Consider the following 20,240-nt stretch of genomic DNA (forward strand, 5'->3'; position numbering starts at 1 on the left):
GGAGACTCCACCACACTCCAAGGGAGTGGTTCCACTGTCAAACAGCCCTTACTGCAGGAAGTTCCTTCTAATGTTTAGGTGGAATCTCTTTTTCTGTAGCTTGCATCCATTGTTCCCGGTCTTAGTCTCTGGAGCAGCAGAAAACAAGCTTGCTCCCTGCTCAATATGACATCCCTTCAAATATTTAAACAGGGCTATCATATAATAATAATAATAATAATAATAAAATTTTATTTATATACCGCCCTTCTATAAAATCAGGGCGGTGAACAACAGGAATAAGAATACAAATTATACAAAACCCGATAAGATACATTAAAAACAATTCAATAAAAATAATAAAATAACATGTCGGCAAAACAATATCACCTCTTAACCTTTTTTTCTCCAGGCTAAATACCCCCAGCTCCCTAAGTCGTTCCTCATAGGACATGGTTTCCAGACCCTTCACCATTTTAGTCGCTCTCCTTTGCACACGCTCCTTTTTAAATTGTGGTGCCCAGAACTGGACACAATATTCCAGGTGGGGCCTGACCAAAGCAGAATATATTGGCACTATTACTTCTCTTTATCTTGACACTATACTTGTATTGATGCAGCCTAAAATTGCATTGGCCTTTTTAGCTGCCGCATCACACTGTTGACTCATGTTCAACTTGTGGTCAACTTGAACTCCTAGAGCCCTTTCACATGTAGTCTCGTTCAGCGAGGTGTCCCCCATCCTATATCTGTACATTTTATTTTTCCACCCTACACTGAAGTTGCTTAATAATCTGTTGTATTATATCATTGCTTTTTAGGTTTGCATTAAAAATGCTTTTTTCACTCATTTTGTTAATACTAAGTAATTTCTGTTTTTATTTTTACATATCAGTAGTCTATTAATTTTGTTTGTAGATTTTCAGATGGTTGGGGGAAATGATCTGATGTAATTCTTTTACTGGCATATTGGTGCAAATGTGTTAGCAAAACCTCTGCACACTGTGCCCAAAATGTTTTCGTTGCAATAACAGAATATGGTTAATAGGTACATATGAAAACAAAAATCTGGAAGAGGAATCACTGTAGAAGAGCAGCCACGCATTCATAAACCATAGGGTTGCGAGTTCAATACCAGTGAAAGGGCTCAAGCTCGACTCAGGCTTACATCCTTCCAAGGTCGCTAAAATGAGTGCCCAGATTGTTGGGGGCAATTAGCTTACAATTTGTAAACCACTTAGGGAGTGCTTAAGTACACCAATAAGCGGTATAGAAATGTACTTGCTATTGCTATTGCTTCTGTGGGAATATGGATTATAATTTGGGGGGGGGGGAACCACCCTGATAACATATTTGGAAAGGTTCTTTTAATAGCAAATATGGCAGTAGTTTAATTCCATTTTAATTGTCACTTTTGTATTGTTTTTAATTGTAGGTTTTTAGATTATAAGCCACTTTGGGTCCCAATTTTGGGGAAAACGTAGGATACAAATTAATATAACAAACAAATAAATAAAATAACCTTTTGTTATTGAAATAAAATATTCATTTCTTACTGAATAAGGAAAGAAGAAATATAATAAATATTTGCAAACATGTAAATATGCTTGCTTTTAAACATTGATAAAGGTTGTTTTTCTTTTTTCCTTTATTTCAATTAGGTTAGTATTTTTCTGTGTGATATTGTTAACATGGCTTTAATATTTGACAGATGCCAAAGGTTGTCTGTTTCAATTAAAAAAAATTAAAATAAAGAGTTCTTCTTTGTGGTCTCTGTGAAGTCATGCAATTGTGTTTTACTATGCCTGCTCAGAGCCCAATCGGAGCCTTCTAGAACAGCAATAACAAAAATTTTGGTGGTAACTACACCCACCCTGATTCCTATCCACTTACCTCAATTCCTTTTCACCCACTGCATTAGCAGCATCCAGGAACCCTAGGTATTGATTCTTTGATATTTCTCTACTTTTGGTTTTGACTTCGGCTTCTCCTCAACTACTGTTCTTTCGGTTTGTCTCACAGACTGTGTTGGTTTTACAGTTTGACTTCAGCTCTCGCTTCTCAGTTTGACTCGAACTGTTACTGATGCTGCTTAGTCATGTCCTCTTCATCATGGAAATGCTTTTCCAACTGTGGAGTGAAACTCCCGGGCCATGATGACCATTCCCAGTGCCTGTTACACCTTGCAGAAGGTTGCAATGTGAACATGCACATCCATTTTAAGGCATTCATGCCTCAGGCACAAAAAAACAGGAATCTTGACTTCGAGCATTTCTATATGAGCAAGCTTTAAAACCTTCACATCCTCCATCAGCAACTGTCTCTCCAGCTCAGACCTTCATTGATTAGCACTCTGGCCCGAAGACTGACTAAGCAGCATGGTGAATCCGATGACTTCTCACAGCCATTGAAGTATAAACGGTTGGTATCGACCCTTGGTACCAAAATGCTCAAAACCGAGAGACAGGGAAATGAAAAGTGGCCCAGTCAGCTAAAACCAACATTGAGTGTTCTACCTCAAAAGCTGTCCACAGAGGGGACAAACAGACCACTCTTCCTCCTTCCTTCCAACATGAAGATGTTCTGGCTTCTCCTTCTTGACATATGGAGGAGGAGGAAGAGAAATGCTCTTACCGGTCTCCAGAGAAGCTTGTCCCAAACCATTGATCACTTCAATACCAACTCCCTTAAAACCTTCCAAGGATGATCTCCATCCCATCTCATAACCTTCCTCCTCAGGGCTTGACATTCCAACCAGAATCAATAAACTGGTCCAAGTGGCTTCTGCTTCAGGAAGCAAAATAATAGAATCTTCGCCTAAATTAATGGTCTCTCAGAGATCGCCCACTGCTCAGAATTCTGTTGTTAGAGCAGTGCATTCCTCACCTGGCTCCCATGATCATGGCGATTCTCCCGCTCAGATTCAGTCACCGCCTCCTTATAGTTTTTGTCACTATGCTGCATCTTCTCTTTCTGGTTCTCCCTCTCCTAGTTGTCAGGCAGATCCTACTCCAGATATGATACCTGGATCGAGAAGAGATTTCAAGGGGATTTGAGGGACTGTCAGTACAGAAATTCTTACAGAATATAACTCTCCCACTACTCTCTATGTCACTATCAGGAAGTTTATTATGGACTGATCTTGGGGACTACTATGCTCAAGCCCATGAAATACTATACTGTCACGTAGTGTTCAAGCATTCCTTTCAACCCAGAGTTTCACACACCAGCTTAGACATCATGCATTGTGCTCCTGTGTCTTGAATTAGATGTCTTTCAGGTCTGAAGACTTCTCACCAGACCGCACACTTAACCGCCTCCTATGCCATGACCTCGTTCTCCATCCCCTACTCATGCTTTGAATCCTATGATGATTCCCCATATCCCAGGGGAGCAGCTGTCTCCTGTCTCTCCTAAGACACAGTGGCTGTGCAAAAAACCACTGCCAGCACAACCCTCTCCATAATGTCACATGCCATCACCCCGTTCCTTGAGCACCAAGACTGACAGATAATTCTCTGATATTTGCCTTGATAGGTTTCCTTCTAGGTACTGTCTTCTCCCACTGAGTACATTCAATCCTTTTCAGCACTCCCCTTTTGGTTCATGGGATGCTGCTATGCAGCATCTGTTGGAACTGAGGTAAGTAGACAGGAATCAGATGGATGGATGGATGGATGGATGGATGGTAGGTGGCAATACACCAAAAATCTTATTGCTATTCTAGAAGGTTCTGATTGAGCTCTGCTCAAGTGCAGTAAAAAACAATTGTATGACTTCACAGATGATCACTTGAAGAGCTACAGTTACAGGTAAGCAGCCTGGCCTTTTATTGCACATTAAAGGTAAGCAACCTGTCCATTTCATTGCACCTATATTTTTATTGAGCCATAATATTTTATAGTTTAAACCCACTTCATCAAATGCAAACTGTGTTATCCATAGTTTGAGCCATATGCATTCTCCTATATATACACAGGTAGCATGGAAGTAGAAAGGACCAGCAGCGGAGTCAAAAGGTCATGAAATGTAACGGGTACAGATTATGGCACTTCTCTGCAAAACTTAAGCATTTTAAAAGTGTGCACAATTGCCATATCCCTCGTTTGTGGGATTTTTCATTTGTATTTTGCAGAATACTATCTTAATTTATCAGATTTGAGCTTTCAGATTCTATTTGTCTGTATTTGCCGGTTATATTGTAAACTGTCCACAATTTTCTCTGTCACTGCATGTTTTGTTTGTTCTTTTTTACTCTCTCTGTCCAGTTCACATCTTTCTCAAGAACCTCTTTCTGGTGGCTTCAAAACTGAACACCCCTTTCAATTAGAGTGGCAGTTAGTTTTCCCCCTTTCCTTGTAGTCTCTCATTCTTCCATCTTTCTTACCTTTATTTTGTTGACTCCTATTCTGAATAGCTTTTTTTGTTTTAGTACTTCAGATACTGGAACTTCCTTCTTGTTGCCTCATGCTTCCTTTTCTCCTCTACCATTTAACCTGGAAAAACATTGTAGCCAATTTTAATTTGAATGTATGGCCATGTTAGCATACATCTTCTAAAGCCTTTATCAGAAATATTTGTCATTCTTAATATTTAAATTTCAAGGGGCTTGAAATAGTGTTCCTCCCTATTGTCACCAGGTTGAGCAGTTGATAAATCAACTTAAAGAAAAAACAGACAAATGCAGTGAACTTTTGCTGTCTAAGGAGCAGCTTCAGAGAGATGTGCAAGAGCGTAATGAAGAAATTGAAAAATTAGAGTGCAGAATCAGAGAACTGGAACAAGCTATAATGATCAGTGCAGACAGTTTGCAAAAGGTATTTTTATGTGGGCAATTCATTGTTTTAATTTATTATCACCAGAGCATTGTTTTATTTACTAATTGAAAATTGTGAATTAAAGACCAATGATAGCTAATATACTTATTTTCAAGGTGGAGGAGAGGAAGCAATTTGGCTCTGCCACAATAAGGGAGGAATTACCCTTAGAAGCACAGCTACAAGCTGAGCAAGAAGCTGTAGACAGGAAAGAAAAAGAGGTGGAGTATCCTTTTCAGTTTTTAAGATACTTTAATACTTTTGTATAAAAAAATTAAATTCAACATAATATGATGGAGGTGCACCATGATCAGCATAGTCAACTGGCTTCATTGTATGAATGTGACTTCTTTCTACTGGCCAGCTCTGAGCCCTAAGCTGAAATTTACAAGGTAACTGACCCTTTTGATTGTTCCTGTATATCTCCACTGGGTAGATCAGAGCCATTTATTTGCTAATCATATCCATCACTCAGAAACAGATAGATTCCCTAATATCACTGGGATTTAGCCAAAAGGCAGAGATACATCATGTCTGAATATTAATTTCCTGTTTCCTGACCTGTGTTGGCATAATCTCTCCAATTGTGTGCACCCACTACATTGCCGTTTTCAGGATGAGGAAATAGAACGGATCCATATGCTTTGTCATGGTTCTAAATTTTAGTGAATTTTCTTAAAATCAAATATAGAAGCTTGTTTCTGAAATTAAATATTGATCCTGACTCTGCTGTACAATTGTGGCGTGTTTTTTTTTTTTCTGGTTTAAAAGAAATTATCCCTTTGCCACTTATTTTGGAAATACAGATCATAAATCTTGAAGAACAATTAGAGCAGTTCCGTGAGGAATTAGAAAACAAAAATGAAGAAGTACAACAGTTGCATATGCAATTAGAAATCCAGAGAAAAGAATCCACTACACGACAGCAAGACCTTGAGCAAGAAAATAAATTATTTAAGGTAATTATGTGGAAAGGAATTTTTTTTTCCTTCTCCCCTTGAATGACTATGTCCTGAAAGTCAAGACCTAAATCCAATTGTTTTTCCCAAAGAGAGTAAAACCATTCAGTCTATGGAGCGTACATAAGTGTTGACTTACCAAATTTTTATATCTTTTGAGAAAGTATGTTTCCAAATATACCATGTTTATTCATCTGGTAAAGAGAAGAGAAGGAAGCACAATAAGTTACATTCTATGCCACTCTTTTTTGTCTATAGGAGGATATGGAAAAAATGGGATTAGCTATGCAGAATCCTGAAGATACTTCTATAAAGGGTCATCATCCAGTTGCTGGAAAATTTGTACAGATTATACATGAAAAGGAACAGGAAATAAATGAACTGAGTGAACAAATTTCAAAACTTCAGCAGCAACTTGAAATTGCAACAGATAACAAAGTACATGCTTTCTTAAATCTTTATGAAATACTTACTTTATATTTATGTTGTGAACAGGTTAGAGTAGCTTTTAAAATACAGAGAGTATTTTAAAAACCAACTTTTCATGGGTACTGTTATATTGATTGTAACTTGTAATTTCTAGGTAGTGGCATGTAATTTAGGTTTAAGGCCTCTCTAGGATCAAATCAATGTGCATCCCGGTTTACATTCTTGAAATCATTATAGATTCCATCTTCTATTTGACATCTGTATTTCAGATGTTCTCAGTTTATATGCACCAGTAATCCTATCTCTATTCCTCTTTCCATTTCTACTTCTTCTTCCTAGCATTCCAAATCTTTCTTGAGGTTTATAAACCATTTCTTACTTATTTAGTAATTTCCTCTATAAATGCCTGAAGTAGGTTCATATTTTATTTAATAATAATAATAATAATTTAATTTGGTCTCTAGACCCTTTTCCCTCTTTCAAGATGAATTTCTGCTAAATGTCAAATCAGTCATTGTATCAGAATCTTATCTCTTGAATCATTTTTCTTTTACATTCAGATTTTCCTTCTCTTAGCCTTTTCATACTACTATTATTTCATAGCTATCTTTAATCTTTAAAAAAAATCAAACCCATATATTGATTGTAGCCTGTAATTATCATGTAGCGGTATATAATTTGCAATTTTAGTCATAATTTTCCTCTTGAGTTGAATCAATGTATATTCAGATATGCATTCTTGAAGCCATTAAAAACCAATCTTCATCAGGCAATATTTCAGCTACTCTCAATCTGTAATCTTTTTCGTACTTTTGTTTACCTCCCTTCCTCCCTTTCTCTTTCTCTTTTTTCTTCCTAGTATTCAGAATGGTTTCAAAGTTTATAAAGCATTTAGATTGCTGTCTTCTTCTAAACATCTTGAGTGATTCATTTGAGTCATCTTACTTAGGACTTTTTCATACGGGCAAAAGAGACAGGAGCATTGTGTGTTGCTCCCGTCAGTGTCGTACAATTGCCGAAGCTTTTCAGATGACATCGTGCAACGTCGGAATAATCCCGCCATTATCTCATGAACAAAGAGGCATTTTCCAGCCATTTTTCATTCATGGGACTTTCCCGTGAATGAAAAATGACTGGAAAATGCCTCTTTTTTCAAGGGATAATGGTGGAATTATTGCGACATTGTGCGACATCATCTGAAAAGCTTCACCAGATCATGCAACACAGATGGGAATATCTCACTATGCTCCCATCTCTTTTTCCTGTATGAAAACATCCTTAGTCTCTAGAGCTTTTTTCTTTCGTTGTATGGATTTCTTTTAACTGTTGAATTGTTCATTGTAGTAGAAGCTTATCTCTTGAAATTTTTTGTCATGTATTCAGATTTTCTTTGTTGTCGTCATTATTTTTTTAGCATCTTCTGTTTTTATGAACATTTCACACACTTACACAGTTTTATAAATGTTCATTTAATAATCATACTATTGCTTTGTGGAACACTTTTCTGATGTTTGAACAGTTTTTATATTTTCACCATACTTCCATGTTCTTCTCAATCATATCGTTTCCATTTTAAAAAGCTGTGAGATATAGTTTGCCCCAAGTTCTTTTATCTAAAGTATCTAGAAAATGGCAAAACTTAATTTCTTTAGGAAGATGTAGAAGTTTCTCTGTAAAATCAAGATCTTTATTTTCTCTCTTTTGTTATATGTTTGGACTATGAAGAGTTTTTTGTGGGACATGAGTTATGAGGAACATATTTGTTTTTTTTTTTAACACTTTTCAATAAATGATGAATGTCCCAATGGGGGTTCAGTATTTAGAAGGAAATAAATACATTCAGGTAAAGGAGTAGTTCTAATAAAAAAAATTAGAAATTAGGATTACACAGATTGTATTTTTTACAGATTATGTCTTTATATCTGGTGACATAATTGAACACTGCACTATACAGTATGCTCTGTCTAGTTCTCTGTGTTATCCTTTCCATTTTTGCACTGTGACTTTTACATTCTCATAGAGTGCACCCGCGTTATATGCACTCAAGCTGCGGGGAGCACGCAGGTCACAAGGGACGGTGTGTCCCATTTGAATGAATGGGGCGAGTGCCCATGGCATGAGCACGAGCCCCATTCATTTGAATAGGGCTCAAGCATAGGCGAAATTTGCCTTACGCAAGGGGGTCCAGAACGGATCCCCCGCGTAAGGCGAGGCTCAACTGTATATGTTTTGTGGCATCCAGTGATGGCTTTAGCATTGAAAACACATTTTAATGAACACATGTTGGGCACCAAATATTTGTTAGTGCTCCAGTTTTCCTCCTGAAAAGTCCCTTTTGTGTGCCTTTTCAGAATAACCATTTATACCGTTTGAATCATCATCTGCTTTGGACATAAAACATAACTGTATAAACTAAAATGTATGAACACTAAATGCAGAAACAGAGAAGGTACAGAGAAGGCTTCTACAGACATGCTGAAATTCATTTCTCCCAAACATTTGTGAAGATGGAATTGACTGGGAGTTAATTATTTTTAAATGTGCAGTTTTAAGGAAAATATTTTGATAATTTAGGGGATAGTTGGTTTAAATTAGTTGTTGCAGAACTGTCTCTTTCAAAAACTAAGTATGTTCATTTCTTTGATTGCTTAGGTGATTGAGGGGAAAAATGAGCACATAACAGAACTAGAGGCCCAAATAGAGTATTTACAGAGTGACCAAGAACGTGTAAAGCAAAACAGTGAGCGGGAAATTGAGGCTCTGAATGAAGTTATTGAAACACTCCAGAAGGAACTGGCAAATATTGGGCACAAGATTCTGGACTTTTCATCAACTCAGGAGGATGCAGATAACTTGAAACATCAACTTGATGCTGTGTTGTCAGAAAAAGAAGCTTTGATGAAGCAAGTGGAAAATTATGATGTAGAGTTATCTCTTGCTAAGAATGAACTTAAGGAAACAAAATTAAAAATTAACACATTAGAGAAAGAATTGGATGGACTGAGGAAGAAGCATGAAAGAATGGAAGAAAGATGTAAACATATACATATGAATAGTGATATTTCAGAATCAAATATTAAAGAAGAAGTTGAAAATGCAGGAGTTGTAAATCAGAAGAAAGAAAGCATTTTAAAAAATGAAAACCCACATCAGTTTGTGGGTGAAAATGTTAGAGAGGCCTCTAGCAATGCAGATACAAAGTTGCACCAGCTTCAAAAATCTCTTGAGGAGAAGGAGTCAGAGCTAACGTATTGTTACAGTCAGCTTAAGGATTTAAAAGAGCAAGCTCAAGCTGAGTCAGAAATGTTTAAACAGAAAATAAAAGAGCTTGAAGAAACACTTGAGCAAAATGTTGCTGCAGCTCTTGTAACCCAGGAGGAAGCTGTAAGACCTATTCAGTCAGAGAAAGTTAATATCTTAGCTGGAGAAAATGCAACATCTAAATTATCAGAGTTGTTGGAGAAACTGTCAGAGATGGAGAGGGAATTGACAAGTGCACAGATTAACCTGCAGCTAGAAAAATCAAAAGTGGAAATTGTCCAGAAGGAAGCAAATGAAAAGGAAGAAAGACTTACTGAACTTCAGCACCTTCTAGCCGAAGTAGAAGAAAACTACAAAAAGGAGAAAGCACAAAGTTCCAAGGAAGGAAAAATAAAAAGTCCTCAGGTGTGTTGTCCTAATTTACCTTATTTTAATAGGATTAGGGTGCTTTTTATAAAATGGGGGAAATGGGCCTCTTCATAATGGAAAATGCCACACACACAGAGTGGAAATGGTCAAAAATTTAATGTATCTTCAAGCGTTCTTTTAACAGTTCTGTGTTATGCAATCTGACTCAAGATATTAGTCCCATTGAATTTAATAAGACTTGCTTTCAGGAAAGTGTATATAGAATTACAGCCTAAGTCCCCTCCACATTAAGGAGTAGATTTGAAGGAACCTTGTGTGATTCTCAGTTAAGAAGAAATATTTTATAGTTTTAATGAGTTTTATTAGTCTTCAGGCAACAGCTTCTTCTTATCAGTCTGCCTCAATAAATTCTAAAGGGTTCCTAATCCATTTTTATGATAGCTGAGGACAGTTTCCAAAAGACCATATACTGAACTTTAACACGTCCACTAGAGATTCAACAGCCTCCTTTTATCCTATAGCCGCTGTGCCCCTGATAGGTTGCTGCTGAAAACTTGTGGACCTTTTAAACCTCTAGAGTAGCTTCTGATGCAGTCCAAAGAACAGCTGCAGCTGTTGACAAGGCTCATCTTAGTATACACAAAATAAGCAGTCTAAGGCACAGAGACTGACTTCTGTATTATCCTATTTTGAATATGTAAAGTGATCATTTTATTTGGTATGTTATCCAAATAACAGTACTTAATGCTCTTCTCAAACCAATTTTTCCAGTATGCAGAGAGAACTTGCAGCACCTTTGATGCTGACTGTGTGAAAGAAATTGTAGCATGAGCTTTCATAGATTTAGTCTTCCTCGTATGTGTGTTGGTTTGTTTTTCAGTGCTTGTCTTAATAGTTTGCATCATTTCAGGCTTTGAATTCTCGTGGAAATGCAAACATTATCTTCTTTTAGTCAACATAATATTATTAGGCTCTTTTGTATTGCAGCCCCTCTAATGTAGACCTTGGGAATAGGGTGAGGAGTCTGGTAGTCTACAGGCAATCTATTGTCTTTTAGCAGAAGGATGCCGTAATAAACAAAGCAATTATTTTGAGTAGATGTCATGTTATTGGCTATTGAGAGATTAAAAACTGGACTTAGGGCTGGAACAGATCGGCATGAACATCATCTTCCAGCTGGCTTGGGGGTGTAGGGTACACACAACTGGTCAATAGTTTTTCTGGGTCATAATAACTGTCTTTATAGTTACACTTTTTTGTATTGATGTGCAGGTGGAGGCAAAACTGAGTGAAAACAAAGAAAGAAATATGCTGGTTGCTGATCCTGAACTAGAGCAGGTCAGAGCTGAGTGTGCTGCTGCCAAGGAAGAGCTAAATAATTACAAAGAAAAGGCAGATAAACTGAAAGAGCAGTTAACAGTAAGAGCTAAATATCTATTTCATTTTGCATGAAAGAATGCTTAAATTAAGTGTTTCATAAATGTAATCATTTGGCTGAGGCATGGTACATAAATGTATTAATTAAAGAATTGTTTTTCTGGTAAGACTCTCAGTTGATAAAAAAGATATCACTTAGCTAGGTTTTGTGTTACTGTGCTATCTTAATTTATTCAATATAGAGATGATACTTCAAATTTTCAGTACACTTGCTATGAGGTGAAGATTATAATACAGTGAGCCCGTGTTATATGCGGCTTTGAGCATACATGCTCAAGCTGCGCGGGGCGCCACATCCCATTCAGATAAATGGGGATGCGCCTGTGGCACACGCCGCCGCACACACAAGCCCCATTCACTTGAATGAGGTTCAAGCATAGGTGGAATTTGCCTTGTGCAAGGGGGTCCGAAATGGATCCCCCGCGTAAGGCGAGGTTCCACTGTATCATTAAAGCTTTTGTTGCAAATTATTCTGTCATTATTGAACATACACAAAAAATGGAAGTGGATTTCTTTTCTGAAACATTTAAGGATTCCTCTTCTGTTCATGCATTTTTCTAGAAAAAGACATTACCAAATTATGAACATGAACCCAATATTTTGAAACAACAGAGACTCCTGTGGTATCTTAAAATTTTCTAAAAAGTATAAGCTTTTGTGATCTGTAGTTCAGTCAGATGAATTAGGCTGTACTTAAACAAAAGGTTATGTTGATAAAAACTTTGTTAGGTTTTAAGATGACAAATAGCCTTGTGTTTGTTTGTTTATGTCTTACTGCTAAGCTGTTGAACACAAGCAGACATCCAAGAGAGGAAGCAAATGAATAGGAGAGAGAGTATGTGACATCCTTCATGTAAAATCTAGTAAGGTAACTGATAGATCCATTATTCAGGGCAGCCCTGCAGTTCAAACCTTGGGGATCATATTACTCACCTTGCTCTTTTAACCTCAGAATCCCTCCTTGGATCTGGTACTTGACCTCAAAGAGGTCACCAGATTGGCCAAGTGGATATGTTGGTTATTGGGTTCAGTATGGTGAAGTGTGACCAGTCCTCAAATTATTAAGTTAAAACATCTAGAAAATAAAAGATAAATAGTGAAGATTTATTGTAATTGATAAAATAAGCATCTAGTGTCATTCTGGTTCCACACATAATACATGGCAACACCTCAGTCTCAAACAAAATAACAGTTTCACCTGAACTCTCCACATTGTCAGTTCCCCAAAAACCTATTCAGATCCCTTCCATTCTCCTCTTCCTAAGTGGCCCTATATTTGTTTCTGCCAAAATTGGCCAGGAGTGATTACAGCAAGTATAATTGGCCATTTCATCCCATCCTCTCCAATCATATTTTAGGTCTACTTAGGAATTTTCAAAAGAGAAAGTGAAAGTTCATCTTGCTTTTGGGGGGAAAGTCCAGATGGGTCTAAATCAATTGAAAGGAAGCTGCAAATGAGATAAAACACCTGAAAATTACCCACCCTGACCTAAAACGCTGTGAAAAAGAGGGTTGAAAAACCTGAAATTCTGATTTGTTCACAGGTAAAAGAATCAAGTCTCCTTTATTTTCAAGAAGAGCTGAGGCAAACCAAAGATAAACTAGCTCAAGCAGAAGAGAAAATTGAAGATCATATGAGAAAGGAAAAGAACTTTGAAAAGTCAGATAGAATGTGTACCAATACAACAAACACATCATGTCAGACTGAGAAAATGCTCCACAACCACAGCTGTAACCAAACATCAGAGCTCCTTGTTAAAAATGAAGGAATCCAGATTGATTTACAGAATGGGTGCTCTTCAGAAGAACTTGCAGAAATAATAAGAGAATTCAGTGAAAAAATTGATCAAATGCAAGAACTCCATGCTGCTGAAATAATGGATATGGAAACACGGCATATCTCAGAATCAGAAGCGCAGAAAAGAGAACAGCTTATTGTAGTGCAAGAATTAACTGAGGAATGTAATGCTTTGAAGGATATCATAGAAGCCCTGAGAAATAAAGAGGTGCGTACTGCATAATTTTCTAAATGCTTCGTTTTTCACTTTGGTTTTGAAGTTGTTGGATTTTTCTTCCTTCTTGTCTTGTCTTATCTTTTCTTTTTGGTCCCTCCAATACTGAAGGTTTGCCATTGAGGCACTACACCAGATTCATGGACTTTGGGACATATTCCTAGATGGTACTTCCAACATCCAGCACAATCTAGTGATCCAGTGGGATGAATGCCAAACCTTTTTGCCAAATACTTCCATAATTACTACTACTACTAATAATAATAATATTTATTTATATCCCTATATTGGATCGAGGCGGGTAACAACAAACAAAGGAACAATAAAAATACTGCACAGCAAGCCACAAGTCAAAACAAAACAAAACATATCAAATTTCAATTCCCTCTCACCCTCCCACCCTAGAGTAGCATTAAAACAATTCCCAGTAAAATGCTCCCAATAAAATAGTAATAGAATCAATCATGATCACAGTCCGGTGGGAACTGCTATGCAACTGGGAGTAAGCATTCCGAGGAGGTCAATTAGGGAAAGCCTGCCGGAAGATATCTGTTATATGGTGGATCTCCTCTGTCAGGTCATTCTAGACTTTTGGAACGGCAACAGAAAATGTCCTTTGGGAAGTCGTTACCAGTCTCATTTTCTTAGACTGCAAGAGATTCTTCCCAGAGGACCTGAGAGTGTGGGAAGGATTGTATGGGAGGAGGCGTTCCCTCAGGTAAGCGGGACCCAAGCAATGTAGGGCTTTACAGGTAATGAGCAACACCTTATACTGTTCCCGGAAGCTAATAAGCAGAGTTCCTTTTATGGCAGATACAGCTTTTAGAAACAGATACCCATGGTGTTTTTGAAAACAGTTGTCCTCACAGCAGTCCTGTAGTACAGGCATGTATATTTAACCTTTAAATGTTATTTCCCTCTCCCCCCCCCCCCCCAATTTTAGGGGATCCCTGATGTCACACTATCTACAGCTTCTAATGCCAGAGATGGATGTTCTAGTGGTAAGATTTATTTATTTATTTATTTATTTATTAACAATCCACAATACGACATACAGATAAACATCAGACATACAGATAAATCAAATCAAATTAACATCAGATAAAAAGTGGATATTATTAACTGAGAATTAAAATATGAACTTTGCATATCAAAAATTTAAAATTTAAATTAATCATTATAAAATTTTATAATACCATTTTACGCTGACAGACCATTGCTGCTGTACGAAAGCTGGCCACTTGAATTGTTACTAGTGGACACTGATATAACAATACGTGTACTACTGTCTCCACTGTGCCAACCTCACTGGGGCACAAACGTGCATCATAAGGGACATTATTTTATCTCCCTTCTAATAAAGCTGAGGGTAACACATTAAATTTTGCTAGGGTGAATGCTTTTTTATATTTTGAACAGGATAAAATATTCAAATGGCTAGCTAACAGACAAGCATGACCACTGTCTCTAAAATCAAGGGTATGCAGTGGCTGCACTTATATGTTGTTGCAACACATTGTCTATAATATGCTGATGAATTTCCTCTTTTAACCAGAAAGTTAATCTAGGTCTGTGGTGGCAAGCCTGTGTCACGCGGGGAGATGGAAGGGTGGGGGAAGAGGAGAAACAGTTGCACATCTGTTCCTCCTCTTCTCGCTCCTCCCCCCCCCCGGTCCGTCCTTGTCACTATCTTCCTCTCCAGAGACAGCTAAAGGCCCAGGAAGGTAGGTAAAGAGTAGGAACAGGCACATGCACTTTCCTCCTCTTCCCCCTGCCCTCCCAAGCCTTTAGCTGTCTCTAAGGAAGTCCCGCCCCCTGGAAGTTCCACCACATCCACCTGCCCCGGCACTACGTAACGTGATGCAGGAATGCCTTTGAGTTCTCCATCACTGGTCTAGGTATTAAACTAAGAGGAGCTAATACACAGCCTTTTCTGACACCCACATACGTTGGGATGGCCTTATTAAGGTGGCCTAGCCTATTGTATCTGACTTTCAAACAAGTTTTTTCATAGAGGCTGTGAATCGAAAACTACAGGCACTTACTGATATTGGTTTGTGTATGTTTGAGCTGTTTGCATTTATGTGTGTAAATGTTTAGATTCCACCAATTTTAACAGTAGTGTTGCTGCAACTTATTTCTGCATCTTTCTAAAATTTTGTAATATCTTTAGATTCTAGCTCAGATTGGAGTCAGGGAGCATATCATGCACCAACCCAAGGATCAGACACTGTATCAGAAGGAGCAGGAGATGAAGGTGAACCTTCAACAGATTTTCTTCCAAAGAAAATCAAGGTAAAAACTTGCCATTTGTTTAAATTTGTTAAATTATACATTCAATACTCCTAAGTGACAGCAGCTCACCCCATCATGCAGCACTTGGGCCTTGAACTGCCAACCTTCCGATCAGCAGAAATGGCATCTTAACTACTAAGCCACCGACATACATAATATGTATTCTTTCATAAGCCAGTTTCCCCCTTGTTTATAGCAAGAACAATATTTTGCACTACACTGGTGTGCACAGGAAAGGAAACAGTGGTATGCTAGCATCCCAAATTACCTCTTTCCTTACCCACCTTAACCCTTCCCTAGAACCCACAAAAGGATTGTCTCAAGGGAAAGAAGGTGGCTTTCAAGCATCTATATATCTATTGGAGCATGGTAGTACCTGATTAGACCCAACACAAAACATACTCAGATGGTGGGAAAATGCCAAAATAAAAAAAAATCTTTTTTTTAAAGTTTCTTTTTAAACTTAATAAATTGCCAGACTGGTTCACCCTGTTCATCCTGTCACTTAGGCCCCAAAACATACACTGGGGGTGTGGCATACAGATGACACCAGATTGGACAGAAGCTGCGCTGCAACTGCCTAAAGCAGCCCAGGGCTGCCGACAAAAGGAGCGCAAAAAAGCACTCCTTGCAAGCAGCCCATTCAGAACTGCGGTGATGGCTGGTCTCGGGACACCACAGTCCCACACCAAATGGGGAACAATCGGGGTTGAAGCGGCCAGAGGCCATTCCAAGCTGCCAATCTACTTGATGCCCGTTACGATTGCATCCTTTCCCAGATTTTCCATGAACTCATATAATACCCTTTTTTTCATTTCTTTCTGCTGACTAGTTCCATATCTATTACTAGTCACCCCACAATGAGATAAAGCCATGACTATCCCTTAATGGCCAAACTATTTTTGTTCTCCTCCAACTTCACAACATTGTTTAAAAATGGAGTTAAAGCTTTCAGTGTCCTCTTTGCAGGCCTAAAAAGAGTGGGGAAAAGAAAGGGTTTGAGCCTGAGTCCAAGTTATGTACAGGCTTATAGTCTGCTTATGTGAATTTGTATTAGAGATCTTCAACAGGATGTGCTTTGAAAAGTAAACAACAGAAGGTGTAATTCTATAACAGCCATTTTTTTTTAATAGGGATTACTAAGAGCAATACATCAAGAAGGTGTGCAAGTGCTGTCTCTCACTGAATTTCCTCATAGTGAAAGTGATATACACTTTCATAAACAAGGGCTTGATTCATGGCTTGAAGAACGTAAGGCTTGCTTGAGCACTATTGCATCTTTGAAGGATTTGATTGCCAAAATGCGGATTCACAGGGAAACTGAGGTAAATACAGTTACAAAATTACTCAGATGTTGTAGTCTGTATCAATCAACATTAGGACACTTTTCTCATACTTTGTATGTGAAATATTCCATTTGTACTTTCCAATACCTGTAGAAGAAATCTATGAAGAGTTGCAAATTTACTGCAAATAAGTTTGAACTCTGAATCGTATGCAGTTGGTTCTCACTTGCCATGTCTGCCATTTCACAAGCAGGGTTTCTTAAAAGCACTACTGTTTAATAAGAAGCCTTGAAGAGATCAAAGGTAAAAATGCCATGCAAACCAAGAAGTGAAGATTGGCCAACCATATTGAAGTAGTAAAACCATTCTTGAGACTGTGGCCATTCATTACTATTTTAATGAAATTTTAAAATGAGAGCCAATAATAATTTAATGCAATATAGAATTCAGTCATCCTGAAAACAAGTGAGAGATTGGCATTACAGTTTTGACTGCTTAGCAATCTTAGGCTCTCCAAATGAAACTAATTCAGAGAAAAACAATTTTGAGCTTCTCTGTCAGGGGGTTTGTTAACTGAGGTATGCCTGTTTGCCCTTCCATGTCCCTCAAAAATGTATCTGTATTTTGTGGCATTATAGTTTATTGCAGGATCTGAATCTTCGGAAGATGTCTCAGACTGGCGGACAGAACTTATATATGCCATTCAACAAGTCTTCCAGAAAGAAAAGGATGTTCTTCTAGCAGCATTTCAAACTGAATTGGCTGAAGCGGGCATTAAGGATGTAACGATACTATTGGGTCATATGGAAAAGAGGCTTCAGGAGCAGGTGAGGTTGACTCATGCATGCCATAAATGGTAATTATCTGTTGGTAAATGCTTTAATGATTGAAATACTGAAGCATAAAAGCTGCTTTTCACATGATGGCTTTAAATCCTAGTCATGATGCTTCTTTTCACTCTCATGTCCAAAACTGAATTAGAGAAAGTTGTATAGAATTTTATATTTAAAAATATTTCTGGAGATGCAACGTAATGTTAATCTTTCTCCAGAAATGTAAAAATCTTTCCCTTGTAGTCACAGGAACTGCTCTTTTTGTTTAGTAGGGAAGTTGTTCATGGAATGCGTTCTAAAGAAGTAGTGTCATGTTATTTCAGTGAAGCTGTTACTGAGCATTTAAAGTGACAGGCCTTCATTTATTTTAAAAATAACTGGAGGCCTGTCACTTTAGAGCAACACACAAAAAAAGGTAATATGACAAATGGGTGTTATTGATCTTCTGATGAAATCCTGTTCACTTTGCATTATCTCCTGTCATTGGTAAAGACTATGTTGATAGTTTTATAAATTGTCACAACTATCTAAGCATCTTCTCTTTGTGAGTACTGAAGACTTACTCTAGATAATATGAATTATTGCTTACAGATTTGATATTTTATTTCTGTGGGTTTTTCTAAATGTACAACAACAGGGAACGTACCAGAGAACTGCTATGGATTGGATTCAGAATGCAGACAGAAGAAGTTTGTTAATGGAAATTGATGTACTGCATGCTCAGCTAAACCACAAGAAAACTGATCCAAAGGGGAAATTAGAAAACAAACCACAATGCCAAGGTAAAATATGTTTCTTTACTTTGCTGTATATCAGTGGTTCTCAAACTGTGCTCTTTAAGGGCTTTTGGACTTCAGCTCCCAGAATCCCAGACTATTGGCCAACATGGCTGAGGCTTCTGGGAGCTGAAGTCCAAAGGGCACCATTTGGGAACCATTGCTGAATATTGTGTTCCTACGCAAAAATATGTTTCTAGCATATGCCTTTTTGGTTTCTTAAGGATGGGACTGCTTTTAAAGGGAACTCTTATATTGAGTAGGGTTATTTCAGTATATAAAGTATATAAAAATTAAAGCAAAATAAGAGGATAAATCTCAGTGGCAGACAATGCTATACAAAATGCTTCTTAACCAGTGCCTGAAATGTGCATTGAAAGTTCTCAGGTAGCAAAACTGGTAAAGCTGTTGTCCTGGGATTTATAAGAACTGCTGTTAGAGTAGTGCATACAGAGCTAGACCGGTTGTCCAAATCCATTTGAGATTAATCTTAAACTGTTACCGTGGTCTACTAGCATACATGGAATTCAGGGTTAATATTGTCAAGACTATAAATTAAAGCACTAAGCTGATCACACTGATCATTTTAAGGTTTCACCTTCAAAGTTGAAGTTGTACCCCAACATTGTAAAATTTCAGAGCCAATCCCTCATCTTGGTGTTTTAAAAAAAAACTCATGTAGCAGGGGTAAGAAAGGTCTCTATACAGGGACTTGGAGAATGCTGCCACTTATAGTAGACAATACTAGTTTAGATTATTAGAGTTTATCCCAAGCAACCTAAGTGCAATTCACTCTTCATGTACAGAGGCCATCAGCACTGAAGGTTTGGACATGGCCTCAGTTTCTTTTATTATTGTTGTGAATATTGAACGTGTTTTATAAGAGATATGCTCAGCTTGTTCAGCCTATCATCAGGAAAAATTAGTGTGTACAGTCAGTGCCTTAATGGTTGACTATGTCCTCTGTAGAATTATTGGGACAGAACACGGAAATGCAAATGGAGCTCAGTAGTACAAAGGACAAAGCAGCTGAACTTCAGGAACAAGTTAATTCGGAGAGAATGATGGTTGCAGAACTGAAGAATGAACTTGGACAAACTAAACTAGAACTAGAAACAACACTGAAAGCACAGCACAAGCACTTAAGAGACCTGGAAGCTATCAGGTGAGGTTTCTGTGGCTAATTTTGACAGTGGAATCTTTATATCAGTTTCATAGTGCGAGATCACAACTGAAACTGGTAGTCCACAATTCATAGCAAAATTCACTTTGGCTGTTAATATATTAAAAAAGAAGCTAAATTGTTGAGAATAAAGACATTCTGTTATAGTTTATGTAATATAGAATTGGTTGTCTTGATTGAATTGATCATTTTAATTGTATTCATGCATCTCATTCTTGGGATGGCAGGTGGAGCAATCCAGTACATTTGTGTTTATCCCTGCATGCCACCTGACAAAGTAGGAGTCAATGAGTTTTTTTGTTTGTTTGTTTGTTTGTTCCATTAAGACTCCCCTTTCTCTGTCAGTTTTTATTTATCTGCTCTGTCAACCTGATGTGGCAAGCCCTTCTCCAGTAAATTAATGTAAATAGGCCAAAAATGGAGAGCAGGCAGAGAGAGGATAAAAAAGGAAAGAGTTGGGAAGGCAATATAAACAGAATGTAAAGACTGACATTTTAGATCAGATCTGCTGTAGAATGAAATATATATTAACTGAACAAGTACAGTGGGGGAAACAGCAGAAGAATTAGTGTTCAAGGTAATGTTCATGTGCATATCTTATCCA

General features: G+C 37.7%; 1 protein-coding gene and 1 long non-coding RNA gene across 6 annotated transcripts in view; one reads left to right on the plus strand and one right to left on the minus strand.

Annotated features, from left to right (window-relative positions):
• The window catches only part of LOC121932637 (A-kinase anchor protein 9-like), an 86,258-nt gene that overhangs the window by 52,132 nt on the left and 13,886 nt on the right, over positions 1 to 20,240 (plus strand). For 3 of the 5 annotated variants that reach the window (XM_042471480.1, XM_042471481.1, XM_042471483.1), the window contains 13 exons: positions 4,620 to 4,796; positions 4,913 to 5,017; positions 5,603 to 5,755; positions 6,014 to 6,193; positions 8,837 to 9,850; positions 11,087 to 11,233; positions 12,796 to 13,257; positions 14,207 to 14,264; positions 15,437 to 15,558; positions 16,692 to 16,883; positions 17,483 to 17,671; positions 18,315 to 18,459; positions 19,423 to 19,618. In XM_042471480.1, the coding sequence (XP_042327414.1) occupies positions 4,620 to 4,796; positions 4,913 to 5,017; positions 5,603 to 5,755; positions 6,014 to 6,193; positions 8,837 to 9,850; positions 11,087 to 11,233; positions 12,796 to 13,257; positions 14,207 to 14,264; positions 15,437 to 15,558; positions 16,692 to 16,883; positions 17,483 to 17,671; positions 18,315 to 18,459; positions 19,423 to 19,618 (3,140 nt within the window). The remainder of the gene's footprint in view (positions 1 to 4,619; positions 4,797 to 4,912; positions 5,018 to 5,602; positions 5,756 to 6,013; positions 6,194 to 8,836; positions 9,851 to 11,086; positions 11,234 to 12,795; positions 13,258 to 14,206; positions 14,265 to 15,436; positions 15,559 to 16,691; positions 16,884 to 17,482; positions 17,672 to 18,314; positions 18,460 to 19,422; positions 19,619 to 20,240) is intronic. The other 2 variants (XM_042471482.1, XM_042471484.1) reach the window with 2 other exon arrangements.
• On the minus strand, positions 3,537 to 6,022 carry LOC121932639. Its single transcript, XR_006104393.1, has 3 exons — positions 5,895 to 6,022; positions 4,367 to 4,475; positions 3,537 to 3,616 (listed from the first exon to the last, which is right to left on the minus strand). It is a non-coding gene; the product is annotated as an uncharacterized LOC121932639 (long non-coding RNA).

The sequence above is a fragment of the Sceloporus undulatus genome, chromosome 6, assembly GCF_019175285.1.
Source record: "Sceloporus undulatus isolate JIND9_A2432 ecotype Alabama chromosome 6, SceUnd_v1.1, whole genome shotgun sequence".
NCBI classification, from domain to species: Eukaryota; Metazoa; Chordata; class Lepidosauria; order Squamata; family Phrynosomatidae; genus Sceloporus; species Sceloporus undulatus.